Source organism: Xyrauchen texanus, chromosome 9, assembly GCF_025860055.1.
Source record: "Xyrauchen texanus isolate HMW12.3.18 chromosome 9, RBS_HiC_50CHRs, whole genome shotgun sequence".
NCBI classification, from domain to species: domain Eukaryota; kingdom Metazoa; phylum Chordata; class Actinopteri; order Cypriniformes; family Catostomidae; genus Xyrauchen; species Xyrauchen texanus.
In genome coordinates this window covers 35,229,953-35,248,227 of record NC_068284.1, presented here as the reverse complement: position 1 = coordinate 35,248,227, position 18,275 = coordinate 35,229,953, and the positions used below count along the sequence as shown (strand labels likewise).

The 18,275-nt window shown below is 39.9% G+C and overlaps 1 protein-coding gene across 1 annotated transcript in view; it reads right to left on the bottom strand.

The window, feature by feature from the left end:
• The window catches only part of LOC127649728 (cadherin-24-like), a 124,767-nt gene that overhangs the window by 42,678 nt on the left and 63,814 nt on the right, over positions 1 to 18,275 (bottom strand). The window contains exon 5 of the mRNA XM_052134956.1: positions 10,361 to 10,542. Coding sequence (XP_051990916.1) covers positions 10,361 to 10,542 — 182 coding nt within the window. The remainder of the gene's footprint in view (positions 1 to 10,360; positions 10,543 to 18,275) is intronic.

Here is an 18,275-nt window from a genome sequence, read left to right as displayed (position 1 = left end):
CTGTGAAATGGGGCAACACGTCCAATCTGTCGAGTCATCTTCGTGACAACCATCCATCACTTTATAGTGCATGCAAGGTATGTTAACTTTTAGCTCTGTGCATGTGTTGGGGAAACGTAAATAGTTGGACACAATATTTAATTGGGTTGAAATAAATTCTTAACTTACTTTTAAAAACGCAAGCTTACGCAAAGAAAAAGTTCCTAGCAAGTGCATCACTTTGAGCCAAGACAAACGAACAAGACAGTGGCAAATAACAAAGACGTGCAACATTTAAGTGACGTACATTCATACCATTAATACACAGCTTTTCAAATAATTACGGGGAAATTTTTTCATACGGGTTGATTTGAGATTTATGTTTTAAAATGTTACCTTTTTCTTAAATTATTTGATAATCCATTGCAGTCTACAAAGCAATCGTCCAATACAAATACTGAAATACAATCGATAACGTCTCGGTTAGTGACGTAACCTCCGTTCCCTGATGGAGGGAACGAGACGTTGTGTCGATGAGTTGACACTAGGGGTCGCTCCTGCAGAGCCCAGACATCTCTGATCTTGAGAAATGGCCAATGAGAATTGGCGTGTGGAATTTGCATGCCACTCCCCCGGACATAAGGGTATAAAAGGAGTGACACTGCAAATATACATCAGATATCACACTGAGGAGCCGAGCAAAAGACCCGGTGCTTTCAGCAGTTGGTTCAGTGTTGTGGCTGGAGGGACACAATGTCTCGTTCCCTCCATCAGGGAACGAAGGTTACGTTAGTAACCGAGACGTTCCCCGTCTGTCACTCAGTTGACGTTGTGTCGCTGAGTTGACACTAGGGGTCCCATGGAAAACGCCACAAGAGCTGAACCGAGTTACGCAGACTGGTGGTGCGAGATGGGCAGACCTCTGTGTGCCTCGTAGCCAGTGCAGCAAGCCGTCGCATAACTACCCCCAACACACTGGCAGGCATGAAGCAGTCCCCTGCACCTAGGGCAACGGCTAACTGCTCAGAAGTATAAGGACTGGCTGGCCCAGCCGGGGTCTTCTCTCTATTATTGTCCCCTGTAAAAGGAACAAAATTGTTCGGCTGGGGGCCAAATATATTGTCCAAATATATGGTCCAAGCCCTCACCCGGGGGATTTTAGGTGGAATACACACATGGTCTTACAGTTAGGAGCGGAAGCTCATCGTGTGGAGCGGCGTCGTGGTAGCGCCTACCCAAGGGGGGAGGAGTTATTACAAACAATGCGACCCAGGGCAGAGGGCCATCTGTCCAAGGAAGACGCGGTTTACTGACAGGGAAACCATTTTGCGGGATATACGTATATGTATATGGGAATATAAATATATATATATAAATGAAGTTATTCACTCCGTGAGCTCTTTTTCTGCTGCTGAAGCACCCAGGGGTGTGTGCTCAGCACAACGTAGTGTGTGAGGGGGAGAACCGCTGGAACAGCTTGGAGAGATGAATGAAGACAGCAGAGGAATTCAGCTCTGTGACTGCTCTCTCGGCTCTGAAGAAGATATCTGATGTGTATTTGCAGCGTCACTCCTTTTATACCCGTATGTCCGGGGGAGTGGCATGCAAATTCCACACGCCAATTCTCATTGGCCTTTTCTCAAGATCAGAGATGTCTGGGCTCCGCAGGAGCGACCCCTAGTGTCAACTCATCGACACAATGTCGAGTGAGTGACAGACGGTGAACTATAACAGAGACGCACAATGGCACCAGTTGTGTTTGTATGAAAGGAGAGAGTGTGAGACATGAAAGAAGCCGGAGTTTCAGGATGAGCGACCAGAATCAAGAATATCAGAGAGCTATGTAATAACATGTTATGTAGTTTAGTCACCCAACCAACATATTTTGATAATTTAAAATGTGTAAGTTAATAATACTACTACTACTAATAATTATTATTATTATTATACTGCATTTGCTATTCCCTTGTTTACTAATTTTATTTGTTGTTTGTAGATTTTCAAATATAAAATCTGTTTAAATGATTTCAGTGTGTGTATCAGTAATTTTGTACATTTTCAGCACATTTTAACAATACCGTGATAATACTGATAACGTGATAGTTTTGGTCACGATAATCCATCCATCCATCCATCCATAGTCAACCGCTTATCCTGAGTACAGGGTCGCGGGTCACGATAATCATGATATGAAATTTTCATACCTTTACATCTCTAGAGTAAATGACTACATAATTTTCATTTTGGATGTACGATTCCTTTAAGTAGCCTGTTAGTTACACCAGGTACTGGGCACCAGCATTTCAACATACACAACATACACTGGTGTTTTCAACAGGATTGTCATGATGATGTTTGTGTGTGTGTGTGTGTGTGTGTGTGTGTGTGTGTGTGTGTGTGTGTGTGTCTCAACTAAATAAAAAGTGAAAGTGCTCTGAGCTACTAACAGGGGCTCCTCAGAGGTCATGGCGGGCATTGTGATGACAGAAATTGCTCCTATTGGAAACACTGTCCTCCCTGGGGCGAGCTCTTCCTCTCTCTCTCTCTCTCTCTCTCTCTCTCTCTCTCTCTCTCTTTCTTTTCTCTATCTCTTGTTCTCCCTCTCTGTCTCAGCCTTCTCAATGAAATCTCCAACTTCAGCCTTTCTGATATGGAGCGAAATAAACAAGAGGCAGGCAAGACGTTCGGCTGTTCTCAACAAGATAAGAAGGTGGCCAGACAAGAGTGGGGTCCTGTAAACACAAACAGAACAAATAATGTTCAGCTGTTTTTTTATTTTTGTTTAATGAGCCAGAAACCAAAGGGGAGCTCAGTGCTAATTTTACGCTTTGTTTATTTTAATTCTGCTGGAGTGGTATCTTTCATGTTTTCTATTAGTTGCGCGTGGGTTCCCTAAAAAGGCTAAATCCCTTTTAACCTCTTCAATCTTTATATACGGATACTCCCACCTGTCTCTCCTCACTCGTTGTACTCTTTTTCTCTCTTTCTTCATCTCCATCATTGTGTCTCACAGCTCAACCAAAAGTCTTGGCCAGAATTCTGAATCCAGCAAAAGGACGGACAATGGAATTGTCTCTTTTTGGTTTTGACAGGAATATTAGAGAGAACTGTAACAATGGAGCAATTTTAGAGATATAATTGGGCAAATAAAGCATCAGTGCAATCGAGGATGAAGTATGAATTCAAGGAGAGACATGGGGGGAGTATATTTGTTTACTAATAATTGCCCCCTTTCATTTCCTCCCTCTCTAAGCATTAGCAGACTGATCTCTCTCAAGTTTTCTTTAGCCTGCACCTTTGTCTCTTTCTAGAACTCTCTAGCCCTCATTCCCACATGAAAAATGTATTGTTCAGAGGTTGCTCTTTCATCGCTCAGAAGACTTATTGGAGTTCTGTTGTACTGTATTTCAAAAAGATAGTTCACCCAAAAATGAAAATTCTATCATAATTTTCTCACTCTCAATTTGTTCAAAACCCATATGACTTTTTTACATGGAACACAAAAGGATATGTAAGGTAGAATGACTCAGTCACCATTATATTTAATTGCATCTTTTTCACGTACAGTGAAAGTTAATGGTGACTGAGGATGTCATTCTGCCCAATAACTATTTTTTTGTGTACCATGAAAGACATAAAGTCATATATGTTTGGAAGAACACGAGGGTGAATAAATGATAACAGAACTGTAATTTTTGAGTGAACTATCCCTCTAAGTATCAGTTTTGCTTGTATGTTTCAACAAAAATTAATTAGAATGAATAAAAGTAGACACAAATGAGTCAATTGATGCAGTAAGTTTATATAAGCTATAAAATGAATGTGGATTGCATTGCTCAGATCATTTTATCTTTGAAGACTTTTTTTGACTTTTGATTGCAGAATTGGTGTCTTGGCACATCTGAGTACAGTTTCAGACATTGATAAGATGTCTTCTGAAACTATAAGAGACTTGTGATGCACCTAAATTTTGACATCCGAAAATGTCGTAAAATACTATTTATGGTTTTCGCCCCCAAAAAATAAAAAAGGCCGAAAATAACAGCTTTTTTCAGTGCCTCGGTATTGTGTTTTATTCTGTTAGTCATGGATGTTACTGTCAAGCTCCAAAATGACATTAAATGTGCACTCAGTAATTTTTTCCTCATTTAAAAAGTTTTACTTCTGAAGAAATTAATTGTTATTTTGAATCCAATGTTTAAATTCATGAACATTTACATGAGATGAAGACTTCAGTCATATCAGTAACTTTATAAAAGCTGTTTTATTCTAGAAGGAAAGGGTCCCCTCATGGAGGCTGCCATGTTAGGATCACATGACCAGCCGAATACTACTCGCTAAATATCAGTAACCACCCTATTATTGGACACTTTGACTGAGAGATTTAATTCATCCTGGCTTGCTTTGAATGGTGAATTTCTACAATGTAGAATCTGCAGCTGAAATCTACTGAGTTTGAATGATCCTGCATCCACGGCCCTAGGTATCAGTCTAAAACCAAGACAACGTGAAAATAAAACGTATTGTACCTTTAAAGAAGTATAAAAGCACCATTAAAGTAGTCCATATGACTCGCACATTACATTCAAAGTCTCTTAAATCCATCCAATAGATTTGTGAATCACAAAGAATGTGTTTAATAATTAAATACAGTATATAGTCTTCATGCACAGCACGCTATAGTGAATGAGGGCTACTCTGTTGTTTAAATGTCTTTAATTATTGAAACCATTCAAAATAATACATTTTCATTTTTTTGGCCCAGTGTGTCTAGAATGTCCAGAATATTTGGTTTTGGCCAATAATTTCCATTTTGGTGCATCACTATAAGAAGAGAGACGTGATATTACGGCAGTGGTTCTCAAAGTGTGGGGTGAGCCCCCCGACTGTACTGTTCTCAAATCTCATTTACTTTTACACATTAAAACAAATTTGCAATACACGCAAGAATCAATGTGCGCAATTTCTTTTCCTCCTCCTTTTTCTGCTTAAGCCTTGTTTATACTTTCGCCTGGCACTGCAGCACGTCTTCTCGATGGCCTGAGGCGTTTATACTTAAAGGGTTAGTTCATGCAACAATGAAAATTCTTTCATCATTTACTCACCCTGATGCAATCCCAGATGTGTATGACTTCCTTTCTTCTGTTGAACACGAACAAATATTTTTGGAAGAATATCTCAGCTCTGCAAGTCCTTACAGTGCAAGTGAATCGTGACCAGAACTCCAAAAGATTTGGTGTGTTCTCACCCAATGCCAACTGGATCGCTTCAGAAGACATTTATTAAGCCACTGGAGTCTTTTATGGACTTCTTTTATGCTGCCTTGATGTGCTTTTTGGAGCTTCAAAATGTTAATATCCTTTCACTTGCATTGTGAGGACCTACAGAGTTGAAATATTCTTCTAAAAATCTTTGTTTTTGTTCAGGAGAAATAAAGTCATACACATCTGGGATGGCATGAGGGTGAGTAAATGATGAGAGAATTTTCATTTTTGGGTGAACTATCCCTTTAATTTGTCAGGTGGTGTGGTGTCTTAATAGGTTCGTTTGCGATGCCAAATGCCAGGCTTGAAAGAAGACGAGAGTAGGCAGCAGCAGTCAGGATGATGAGTGAAATAATTGCTGTCAAGTCAGAGAGTTCTCTCTTTTCCTAGTTGATCAGCCACCTACGAGATCCAAGGTAAATACTGTGTGATTCACATTCATGTGCATTGTTGCTGATAAAGTGGATGTCTTTTTAAATTCTGTTGCTTTCAAATGAAAATGAATATGAATATAAGTCACTCAATATACCTGTTCTTTAATTATCCCCAACAGCTGTCTTTTTTATACAATTCAGTTTAATAAAGACACATGTTTTAGATATTTTATGATAACAATCACGTATATATCTAGAGATCGCAGTAAGAGTTTTGAGAAAATTTGCGCATAATTTATACCAAAAAAAAACAGGATATCAGAGTTTTTAGAAAAGAACAAAACATCAAGATTGGTTAAACCGATGAGTGTTAAGCTGTTGTCAGCAAGTCTATTCCTGTCATACTTGCAGTTTGCACAGCTGGGAGAAAGCAACTGCAGCCGCCTTGCTCTCGCAAGAGTATATTTGACATATGTCGCAATGACATCACAGAAAGTTGGACAGATTTCTAACCATCATGCACCAGCTGGTGATCAGTTTTGACCAAAAAATTGAGAACCACTGGATTACTGGGAATAAAATCCAAGAACAGGAGGGGTAAGCAAAAAAAGCTCCTTTAGCTCCATATTTCATCTCATGTTTAGGAGAAACAACTGAAATATTAAAGGAATAGTCAACCCAAAATGAAAATTCTTGTATCATTTACTCAACTCACCATTGTGTTGTTCCAATATTACTTTCTTTCTTCCATGGAACACAAAATAAACTATTTATAGCAGTTCCAAGCTGCTCTTGTCCATACAAATAAAGTGAATGATGACCATTTTAAGCAAGATATTCTGTGAACATATTTTTTTAAATTTACCATGGCTTCAGAAGACTTAGTGCACAAGTTGTGTAGACTACATTGCCATTGACAACCCCTGGTCCCCATCCACTATCAACTTATGGAAGAGAGCAGCTTGGACATTTGCTAAACTTTTCCTTTGGTGTTCTGCAGAGGAACGCATGTCATATGGGTGAGTAAATTATGCCAGAATTTTCATTTTTGGGTGAACTCTCGTGTGATCTCATTTGTGATTTTTATTTCCTATGGGTTCTGTCTTTTACTTCTCCGGCTGTCATCTTCTCGAGCTCTCCCTTAACTGAATGTTTTTATCTGTAATACTGTCTGCCCAAGTGTATCTCTCACGTCCACATCTCTCTACAGTATATCTCTATATACTCTCTTTTCTCTCTGGCCACTCATTTAATCTCTCTGCACCCTTCTGTCTGTTCTCCCTTCCCTCGATTTCCCTTATCACAGTAACACATCCCTGGTCTAAAATCCCTACCAGGCTCACCTGCAGCCAAAGCTTTTTTTAAACACCGACTTCCCAACACCTGCCAGGCCTGTCACAGTGACAAACCCCCTCGCTTCATTTACACAAACTTGCATGAGCGCAGAGGCACAGTAGCGTACGCTCTGGCATGCACATGAACGAGTCCAGGAAGCTGGATTGGCATCAATAGAACTGAGCTGGCTTTTTCCAGTATCTGATCACACATCCAGATCGGCACACACACGACTCTCCCTAAGAGGCAGGGCTTCAGACTTCAAACAGTAATAGGCAATATGCTGTACAAAACGCAGCTCATTATTTTATGGAGCATCACCGCAAAACCTGATTAGTTCAGATTATTCAAATTAAAATAATCCTGTTGATTAATTTGCATTGCCTTAATTTACTAATGCATCTCATGTTGTTTATCTTGTCAAAAAGACAGAAATATTACAAAAGGATAAAAGGTGTCACAGCAATGAAATTGAATAAACTCTCTGACTAAAAAAAGAGTTTGAAGTGTCTCTACTGACTGATGTACTGAAGATGTTCTTGCAAAAAGTATCTAATAGGGGTGTGGGAAAATGATTAGCTGATATATCATGATTCTTTCTACAGCAGCATATACCATAAAAAGGTACAGCCACAGAAAGCAAGATGAATGGTGGTGGACAACGACAAAATGTAAGGTCACTCTGATACAGCATTTCATGAAAAGCCGCAAAGACTCCTTTCTACAAATTCCTTTTAAGACTACAGTTTTCTGTCCTTTATGGACATATTTCCTATTGAAACAAATCAAAGGTCATGTCTATTTTTTTTAATAGCCAATAGGCTTTTAGTTTTATCACAGCCATGAACCATGGTTTGCTACTTGCTGTTTAGTTGCAAAGAAAGGGGCTTTCATTCTAAAGAGCATATGTTAGGAAAAGCATTTGTATAGTGCAAGATGAGGCATCAATAATTTTGGCCTGTTCTCCTAAAGGAGAAAGCCTGTACATTTTAAATTAATATATCTGCTATAAGTACATTATGAATGAATTAATGAATGTATGAATGAATGAATGATTGGACGTTAAATTGTATAAAGCGCAGTTCTGACACAACACACAAAGTGCTTTACACAGTGAACAGGGGACTCTCCTCAACCACCACCAGTGTGCAGCATCCACTTGGATGATGCGATGACAGCAATAGTGTGCCAGTATGCTCAACACACACCAGCTATTGGTGGAGAAGAGAGAGAAGAGTTATAGAGCAAATTAATGTCTGGGGATTCTTAGCAAGACATGATTGATGTCAACAGGGGGAATTCGTCCAGGACAACGGGGTTACACCACTACTCTTATTGAGAAGTGTCCTGGGATTTTTAATGACCACAGAGTGTCAGGACCCCAGTTTAACGTCTCATACGAAGGACAGTGCCTTTTTACAGTATAGTTTCCCTATCAATATACTGGGGGGGTTATGACCCACACAGACCAAAGGGTGAGCACCCCCTGCTGACCTCCATAATACCTCTTCCATTAGCAACCTTCGTTTTCCCCAGGAGGTCTCCCATCCAGGTACTGACAAGGCTCAACCCTACTTAGCTTCAGAGGTCTTGAGTTACAGGGTGATATGGCTGCTGAAAATAGTCAATGTTTAGAAGTATGCTATAAATGACCTTAAAGCTAACACACATTAACTAAAATCCACAAAACTCTCATTTTGATTTCATGGGGTCTTTAACATGCCAAAGATTTCTATGCTATTGCTAAAAATTTTAATCCATCAAGGATCATCTGGGAATCTGATCGTGACTCACCTAACTGAAATCGACTCAAATCACAAGTTGCCAAAAGATTCACACCCCCTAGTGACTAATGTCTGCTTGAATGTTCATCAGTGATGAAAGCAGCTCTCAAAGACGAGTACGGTCTCATGGGGCTTACGCGTGTAACACTCACCACACGGCGTGCCAGTGTAAATCACGCTCCATTCTCTTGCAGCCTGTCTGATCAGTGTCTTGCAAGCATACACGGTCGCTCACAGTGCGAGAGGCCGCACAGACTGTGAGGGAGCTGATTCAACATTGACTCACATCGCCTATACAGCACTGTCACTCTCGTTTTGCCCTTTTGTGGATGGTTGTTTTCTCTTCTGGAGCAGATTTCCACACGACACCTGGCAGTGAGTAACCTGCCCCTCCTACACCGGAACATCACCTGCTCTATGAGATGTCTTAATGATCTCTGCCCACTTTACATAAACTCATGCCCACACATACACATACTGTATAAACACACACTTTTCCCTGCTAAAAAGACCAGCATGTAGACCAGCCCTTCTCTACCCGCTCCGAGCTGGTTTCAAACCGGGGTCTCTGGCGTGGGAGACGGGCACGCTAACGAGGAGGCTAAAGGCTACCGCCCCAAACATAAGTCACTAGTACGCCTCTTGGGGCCAGGGGAGTGAGGTTTACACACTGCACAGCTACCTACCAGCTGGCTACCATTACATAGACACCTGAACACTACACTCATACTGTATGTGCTTATTGAACATTTACTTCCTAAACCATAGGCATTGTTGGAGCAGTTGCGCCGAAAGTAGCACACTTACTTGCGATAAAAAACAACTGTTGGCTCTTTAAAGCTCATGTACTATACATGTATAGGCCAAATAAAATATGGTAACACATCAATAACATCCAACCTAATTGGTTCTTCCGCATCTTGCAACAAAATGTCATGAGGTCATGACATTAGAGCCAATGATGTTTGATGTTATTGACGTGTCGTGTATACATGAACTTCTCAGACTGGATAACTTAAATTTCGGTCAATTTGTCATACAAAGTGATCATATGGCTTCAGAAGACTTGGAATATGAAGCGCAAGTTGCATGGACTTCTTAATGACACTTTTGGGTGCTTTTTATGCTTTAAAGTAAATCACTATTGACTGCGATTTTACGGAAGTCTTCAATCGCAACGTTCTTTAACCTCCTGAAACCCAAGCATGACTGCTGTGTGCATTTTCCATTTCCCTCAAGAATATAATATATCCTTTTGTGTTCCACAGAATAAGAAAAGTCATATGGATTTGGAATTACATGTAATGAATGAAAATAATAACTACATTTTCATTTTTAAGTGAATTATTCCTTTAAAACTAACCAGCATAGTTCACCATGGACCAGCATGGGGATTTTCAGCAGGGCCACAATAATAGACAGCATGGAAAAAGCTCAAGCATTCAAATAATTGGACAGCAGTGTCAGTCCATGACAGCTGTACAGAAAACATTGAATAAAAATAGTTAGACCAGCATGAATCAGCATAAACTAGCCGGAAACAGCACAGAAACTCATATTGGCCCAAGCTGTTGTTTTCAGCAGCTCCCACATGTCCCAAACTTAATTTGCACCTTCCTCCCACCTTATTGAGAATGATCACAGCCTCTTGGTCCACTCCAGTAATGTTGAAAATATCCCCTGACTCTCCATCCAGGATGGTATACTCCAGCTTGGCATTGTCTCCCAAGTCAGCATCTGTTGCTGAGATCCGGCCCACCTCCGCCCCTGGCACGGCCAACTCTGATATAGAGAATAGCCAGGAACCTGAGATAGCGAAAGGATTTGGAAAAAAAAACAGGTATAAAAGAGAGAGATGGAAGAGAAGAAAGACAAGGAGAGAATCAATAATTTCATACACATCATCATTTCAAGTGAACTTTGATGGTCAGGTGAGATGAGGTCAGGTCTGGAAAAAGTTATTGAGCAGAAGCAATCTCTGTTGACCTCTGTCTTGTATTCTTTTTGTCACTAATAAGTTTCATTTTTGACAGGCACCTTGTAGCTTCAGCTGCTCCTCAGTAGAATTGTAGCCTGGTGACCTCACATTAAATCAAGGAATTGCTGCTACTCATCTACAGTATGCTGAAATCTTATTACACTCTACAATAGGTGTGGAACCATTCAATTTTTGTTCTCAGTGGTCTGCACTGTTCACATACACTCTCATTATGTTTGATCCCATCTTTGAAAAGAGCAGCAAGGATAGTAACAAGCATTAACTGAGTTTTGGATGCTGGCATGCTGGTGTCCACACTATGATTCTTAACTAGCTTAACCAGCAAAATTCCTTAGTCAGTAGGATTCATCAGAATAAAACTAACTTTACCACAGGGTTCCCACACTTTTTACTAATGAATTTCCATGACTTTTCCATGACCTTTCGATGACCTTTACTATTCCTCTGGTTTTTAAAAAAAATTATTTAATAGAGATTGCTCTTACAAAGAGCAACATCTAGCAGATGAAATGTTTTAGTGCTGAGCATTACTAGAACAATGTTTAGTGAATATAGAAATTCCCAAGACTTTTAAAGATTTTTTACTTTTACATGACCTTTACAGGCCTGGAAAAATACCTGATATTTTTAGGTTTATGTGACTGTGGGAACCCTGTCAATAGAAAAGTTTTGCCGTAGAACAGCATGACTACACTGGTGCTCACACCAGCATCAAACCAATATAAACCAGCCTGGAGTGATTTAAATTTTACATTTGTAGAAGATTCTCACTCAACCCCTGTAACTTCCAAAAAAGGAGCAGAGAGAGCACATATCTAAAATAAAGTAAAAGAGAAAGATTATTATTATAATGAGTATTATACTGTATATTGAGAAAGAAAAGGAGGAATAAAAAATGGAGAAGAATGATAGCTCAAATAATCAAATAATAAAGTCACAAATTCGCTCAATCAGTGTGTTTATAGTAAGCGTTCATTCCAAACATCACAGCTTGGTACATTATACAGTATATCTCCATTAGACACCTTGTATGTGACAGAACAAAACAACAGACTGAGATGAAAGTCAGAGCTCATCTCTATCCCACTATGTCAACAAACCACACCAAAATGTACAGGAATAGGCTACATGAATACTAGACTTTCACATCAGTTCTGCATATGAAAGGCTTTGAATTGTAGAGACTGCCATGTAGCCAATGGACTGCTGCTCTTTGATGAGGGAGAGGTGACTGATGGGAAAGAGTCGCCGGCTCTACAGGTGTCTGGGGACATGGAGCGGCCACCGTGTCATTGCTAGGACATTAAAACGCTCCGTCACGTCTCTCAAGCAAATTGACGAACTTCGTCTTAAGATGTCAGCCTGCCATACCATGCACTTGAAGCAAAATCGAGGTGAGCTGTTTGTTGACAGAAAAGGAACTCAAACACAGACGCACACATTGTTGCAAGCTCAAGTTTGTTAGCTTGACAAGAAAAGACATCAACTAAGCATAAAGACATTGAAAACACGCACAGTCAAAATGAAGGTGCAAATAAAGGTAGATGCTATTTACACCCCAGTGCAAATAGTGGCAAATATTACTAACACCAAACCTGGTACAAATAAATGTTGATGCTGTTTGCACCCTGATGCAAATAGTGGCAGATTCTATTTGCACCCTTAATTAAATACTAACAGTATAGGAACATCACTGCAGCATGTGTTTATTCCCACAGATACACTAAACCAAATCAAATCTCCTTAACATACCCAAACTTTCCTTTACAAAAATTAACCATGGCTTTACTACAGCAACCATAGTATCATCATGGTATTTTGTAGTAAAATCATAGTAACAATAAAATTAAACATGGTTACTATATAAACACAATATTACTGTAGTAACACCATTGTTAATTGCATTAAATCTACAGTTTCTGCCAAACAAGGTTACTACAATATTACTATATTAAAGCTACCTTTATATTAATTTTTATGTACTTTATAAGTAGTATTAAAGAAAATATTAAGAGAGGAGACAGGAAACAATGGGAAAATGAGTGCGGAATCAAAACCGGGTCTAAAAGGCAAAGTCTCACCTGCATTATGACCCTGAAGGTTTCAGTGAAAGTCACTGAAGAGGCACTCACAATGAAGTTTGTTGCAAATCTCTATGTTTCAAATAGACTATTGGGGTGCAAATAGCCGCGCTGAAAATAATTTTTTTTTAAATAAAATGATAAAAAACAGACTTAACACAGCTGCGACCTCATAAATGTGCCTCTTATTATTTAAAAAAGGAACACTGTAATGACAATGTGAGTGTTTATAATTCTCAGACGTTTCCTTGTCATTCTGGAAAATGATTATTGTGAACTAAATGTGAAAAACGCGTCCTTTGATACTTTTATGGAACTTTGAAATATGGTTGGTTTTATAAATGGTGCACAACTCATGTGAGATGAATAAACAATGTAATTCTGTTTTAAAAATACATTAAAGCACAGTAATATAGCAAAATATATACCTAACTGAGCAATTTAAAAGGGGTTCCTTCACCTAAAACATTTTTTTCATGGTATGGTTGACATTTTCAAGTATATATAATCTTAAATTAAACGGAATAAACGGAAACGGGTTTGGTATGCTGTCCAAAATAGATGGGCTTGAGCACGGGAATCAGCAATATAAATGGATAGAGAATTAGTAGCAATACATGTTATAGATATTAAAAAAAATAAAAATAAAGGTTGAGTTAGGGAAGTGAACACATGCCGCATTTCGCAAGCGTGAGGTAAGCAGCCGTTTATATATCCATGAGATATGATTAACAGGATTAGATGAACAAACTCATACCAAGCTTTATATTCAGTTCTCATAAGATTAGGAAAAGTAATGAGGTATCAATCTAATACTACAATGTTAAGAATATTTTTCAAACTATCAAAATGGCCTTGAGGTCTTACAGACCCCAAACATGAGGGTTAAGCTTCTCAAACAGTTTTCCAGATAATCACAAAAACATCTGTCATTTTCTGTGGCTTCAGACTGAGCAAACTCCCCACTTCACTCACAAACACAATGACGTTACCAATTACCTCATAAATCACAAATCAGAACAGAACAACGGACAGGGCAGAACAGGAAAACTGCAGCGAACGGATGATCATTTTTTTCCGAGGCAGCTTTAGCCGGCCAATAAAACAGCATGAAGAGACAGGATCAATGTTCTGTGACTAGGAGATATAGCGCTCCCCACTGGGCCAATGTAATTGTGTTCAGAAGGGACAATCAAGGTTTCTCCACAGCGCCTGCTATAACCCACTTGAAAGAACCACCTATAATCTTCAGCTTCACCTCTTTGATGAGAGAACCTGCTTATTTTATTCTTTTAATTCATTAAAAAGTACTCTAACGGGGCTTGGCTGCCCAGGGAGGGGGCTAGAATTGGCCGGTACGAGTCAGCGACCAATTGGAGATTAAGAGGAGAGTATTTAGTGCTTTTAAATGATAGGCAGATGGAGTTAATTAATGGGTCTGTGGATGAATACAGGTTCAGCTCCTGAAATAACATAGAGCACAATTACCTCAGGTCCACAGAGCTAGATGAGTGAGAGCGAGAGAGAAAAAGAGAGATGAAAGCGGAAAGACTGCATGTGGGCACGCAAGAGACGAATTTTGAAAAGAAGCACACTTACATGTAAATGATACAAAGTGTCTAGATGGATGAATGGATAGAGAGGACTGTATTGTTTATAAATGAGGGGAAAACAGCTTGATTCAAAGATGTAGCAATTACAAACAGAGCTGCATAGAAATGCAAAAATAGGCATTGGAAATAGGCAATTCTAAAAGAGAAACAATTCGGGAAGCAAACAGAGAGAGAGAATGAAGGAACGAAAGAGATAATAGGAGGGAAAGAAAACGGGGTCCAACCAGTTGCAGAGTCTTATCTATGGACAAGGCTTTGTGTTGCAGCAGAAATGAGACCTCTGAGTTTGTAGAGTCATTTAGAAAGTGTCTAGCTAGCTAAAGCTGAAGTGCTGGTTTAAAATAGCATGAATAAAATCTGCATCATTTTAGGACATTCATTAACGCGGCACTTATGGAGGTGGGATGTAAAATGAGGGATGTGGGGAGAAAGAACAAGAGAGAAAGAGACAAGCAGAGACAAACATCAGCACTATAAGAGCTGCTACACTACAAACTAGGGATGGGTAATTTGCTTGTTTTGTATAATCGAGTACTCAACAGATGAATCAATTGAGTACTCAAGTACTCTGGGGAAATACACCTTTGCAGTCTTATGTACATTAAGGCTTGCACTGACCAGTTGAGGCTCTATGTATGGTGAAAAGACTATTAATGCTGCACAGCATATTTTGAGTCTTTTACACAAGGTAAACACTAACCACCAACAGGTTTCTGGACATTAGTCGACTAGTAAAAATGAGTAGTTGTGCAAACCATACACATAAGATGGACCTCATTTGCAATTGTATCCTGTCTTTGCTGTCTCATGTCATTATCGTCACGTAAGACGGCATGTCAAGTTAAAAATACATCTTGAGATATCTGCATACTTTTTTATTCAGTTGCACTACATCTCTGTGTTTTCAATGTAAGATAGCTCGGAACAAAAGTACTGTCTATGCCAAAATAGGACGGAGTAGCTTGTTAGCAAACTTTATTAACACTTTAAGCTCTAAAAGGGAGTTTTAAATATAGTTTCAGTGGCATACCCAAAATTAAAGGCTCTACATAAAAAGTAAATTGTTTGGAATCTTTTTTAAAAAAAAACTTTTCAAATGTTTTAATGATATCGATTGTGATCAATTATGAGACTCTCAGACTAAGAAACTACTGAAAAATCACAAAAACGTTACTTTTTAAATATTTTTTTTATTTCATATTATATATATCGCAGAGTGTACATAAGGCAGCTCCGTAAAACTGCTTTTGTTTTGTTCCCAATCATGTCATTTGTAAATAAGTAAAATCTTAACAAAATAAATAACAAAGCTATTAAAATTTATAGCATTAAAAAAATTCTTTACCCAAGTGTCCAAATATATCTCTAAATGCATCTCATATCTCATAATAATGATCCATAAGAACTAATTAATCATGCAAATACAACAATGCCTAAAGGTATGCTCTCTCTCCAAAGCATGCAGGCATGAGATATGAGATCACATTCAGTTCCATTCTGTGTCATTTGAGTCATCATCGAGTCTGTGTCATGTACTTGGCGCCATCTCCTGGATGTAATTAGAGTGAATTATCATCTCTATAATATTTTTTATATAAACTTAAACAAACACACACATGACGGACATGTCCGTAAACGATCTCTCTCTCCCGCACGATCCTCTGCAGTCGACCTTTATCCCTCTCGAAGGCTTGATTAGCCTAATACAGGACCGGGTGTGTAGGATCACAACCCGGCCCCGCCCTCCGCCCTGCCACATTCCTCCCTCATTCTCTCAGGCTGGGGAGCCCCAAGCATGACGTACACCCCCCCCCCTTTCCCTGGGGGAGGGCGTGCCCTAATCCCCGTCTGCTGGCAGGTCATCCCCGTCTACCTGGACTAGGGAGGGGCCAAGGGGAGGGGATAAAAATAATTAAACTGGGGGGGGTACTTCCTGTAACAGTGTAGTACCCCCCAAAAAAACACTGTCAAATTTAAAAGAGAGGGAAAAGGCCAATGCAGAGCAGCAGTGAGAGAGAGAGAGAGGAGATAGAGATGGAAAAAAATAACTCGCCAGTTCTCCGATACGCCACAGCTTGTTCCTCGGCCACTCCTCCACCCTCTATCGGACGACAGCCACGCCTGTCCGGGCGGATCAGAGGCAGACCTCCAGCCCCTGGTGGACGGAACGCCCTGCCGCGTTCTCTGGGAACAGAAGGGGTCTCCCCCTCCCCTGGCAGCGGTTCTCCCGCTCCAAGTGCTCGGCAGTGAGCCCCTCCCCACTCGCGGTCACCGGTCTTAAACCCTGCCATGTTTCAGCGGCCGGTAGGCGACTCCTTCGCCCCTGGCAGCGGCCCTGACCTCTCCAGGCGGTCGGTTAAGAGCCCCTTCTCCCCTCCCCTCTTCCAGGCGGCTGGGCTCCTCGTCCCCCGGCAGATGGCCCTGACTGCTCCGTTGGGGTGGACGGTAGTGGTGAGAACTCTACTACGGTGTAACCCTCCTCCTTCCTGGCACCAGTGTAAAGGGATCAATGGAAAGGAGGAGGCGAGAACCGGCTTGATAATATAAATAATATTTTTTATATAAAACTTAAACAAACACACACATGAAGGACATGTCCGTAAACAATCTCTGTCTCCCACACGATCCTCTGCTGTCGACCTTTGTCCCTCTCGAAGGCTTGATTAGCCTAATACGGGACCGGGTGTGTAGGATCACGACCTGGCCCCGCCCTCCGCCCTGCCACAGTGATGTCAGTTTATATGTTGTACATCGTTTAAGATAGATTGGCTCAATTATGCTCAGATTTGAAGAAAACGTGAACATTGCAGTAAATACAAAATCACATACTTTTTTATTAGTTTCTTAGTTATTCTTAGTTTAGATTTTACTTTGAAGGGCTGTACAGTATAGTTGATACTGCTAAGCTGAAAAACAAAGTCAAATTACAGAATTAATTTATTTACATCCTCAATCATTGCTGTCACTTCTGAGTATTTGAGTATTCCCTACTACTCACCCATAAAGGAAGGATAAGACCCACTGAGAAGAGGCATATAAGACCCTGTTTACTCAAAGAGAAAAGCGATCAATAGCTAAAGATAGCTATATAACAAAAGCTAAGAGAGGGAAATAGAAGTCAGACAAGGTGAATTAAAGAAAGAAAAAATATAGAGAAGAAATGGAAAGAGATAATGGGGGAGGCCAAGCATTTAAGTGCCCATATCCATTTGTATGTGCTGTCCTATGTGATACGGAGGGAAATAAGTGTTAAAGCAGAAAGCAGTGAACTTTAGATAAAATATTAAAATACAGAGCATAAATAAGAGGCCAGGGATTAAAAGGAGGCTGATATTAACAACTACTATTTTAATTACTGCTCTTCGAAGATGTGGAGCTTAATTAGAAAAGACAATTATTCAAATGATTTCTATTATCGCACTGTTCTGCTATTATTTGCATCACCATCATTTCTGCCATTCCACCAGAGTGTTTAATCCACCACTAAATTAGGATGACTTGGCTTGAAACTGCCATCCACCCAGCGTGCACTAGACTGGGCTAACTTGTCTAGATCAGCCTTAATTAACACTGGATGTCTCTGCAGCCACAGGGCAAGAGAGAAGCTTATAAGCTCTGTCTAAACTTTGCTTTCTATAACCCTGAAACCCATTTGTTTTTCATGGAGTAATCTATGGCCACTTATACACACTGCAGCTAAAAATTGTTGTCAGAGAGTGCACACTGCTTAAAAGCAGCATTTTAAAGAACTGAAACAAAGCACAGTGCACCTCTATTGATGCATTTTTTCTAACAGATGATAATATGTCTGCTGTCACTTATAATGACTTTAGTCAAAAATGTCAA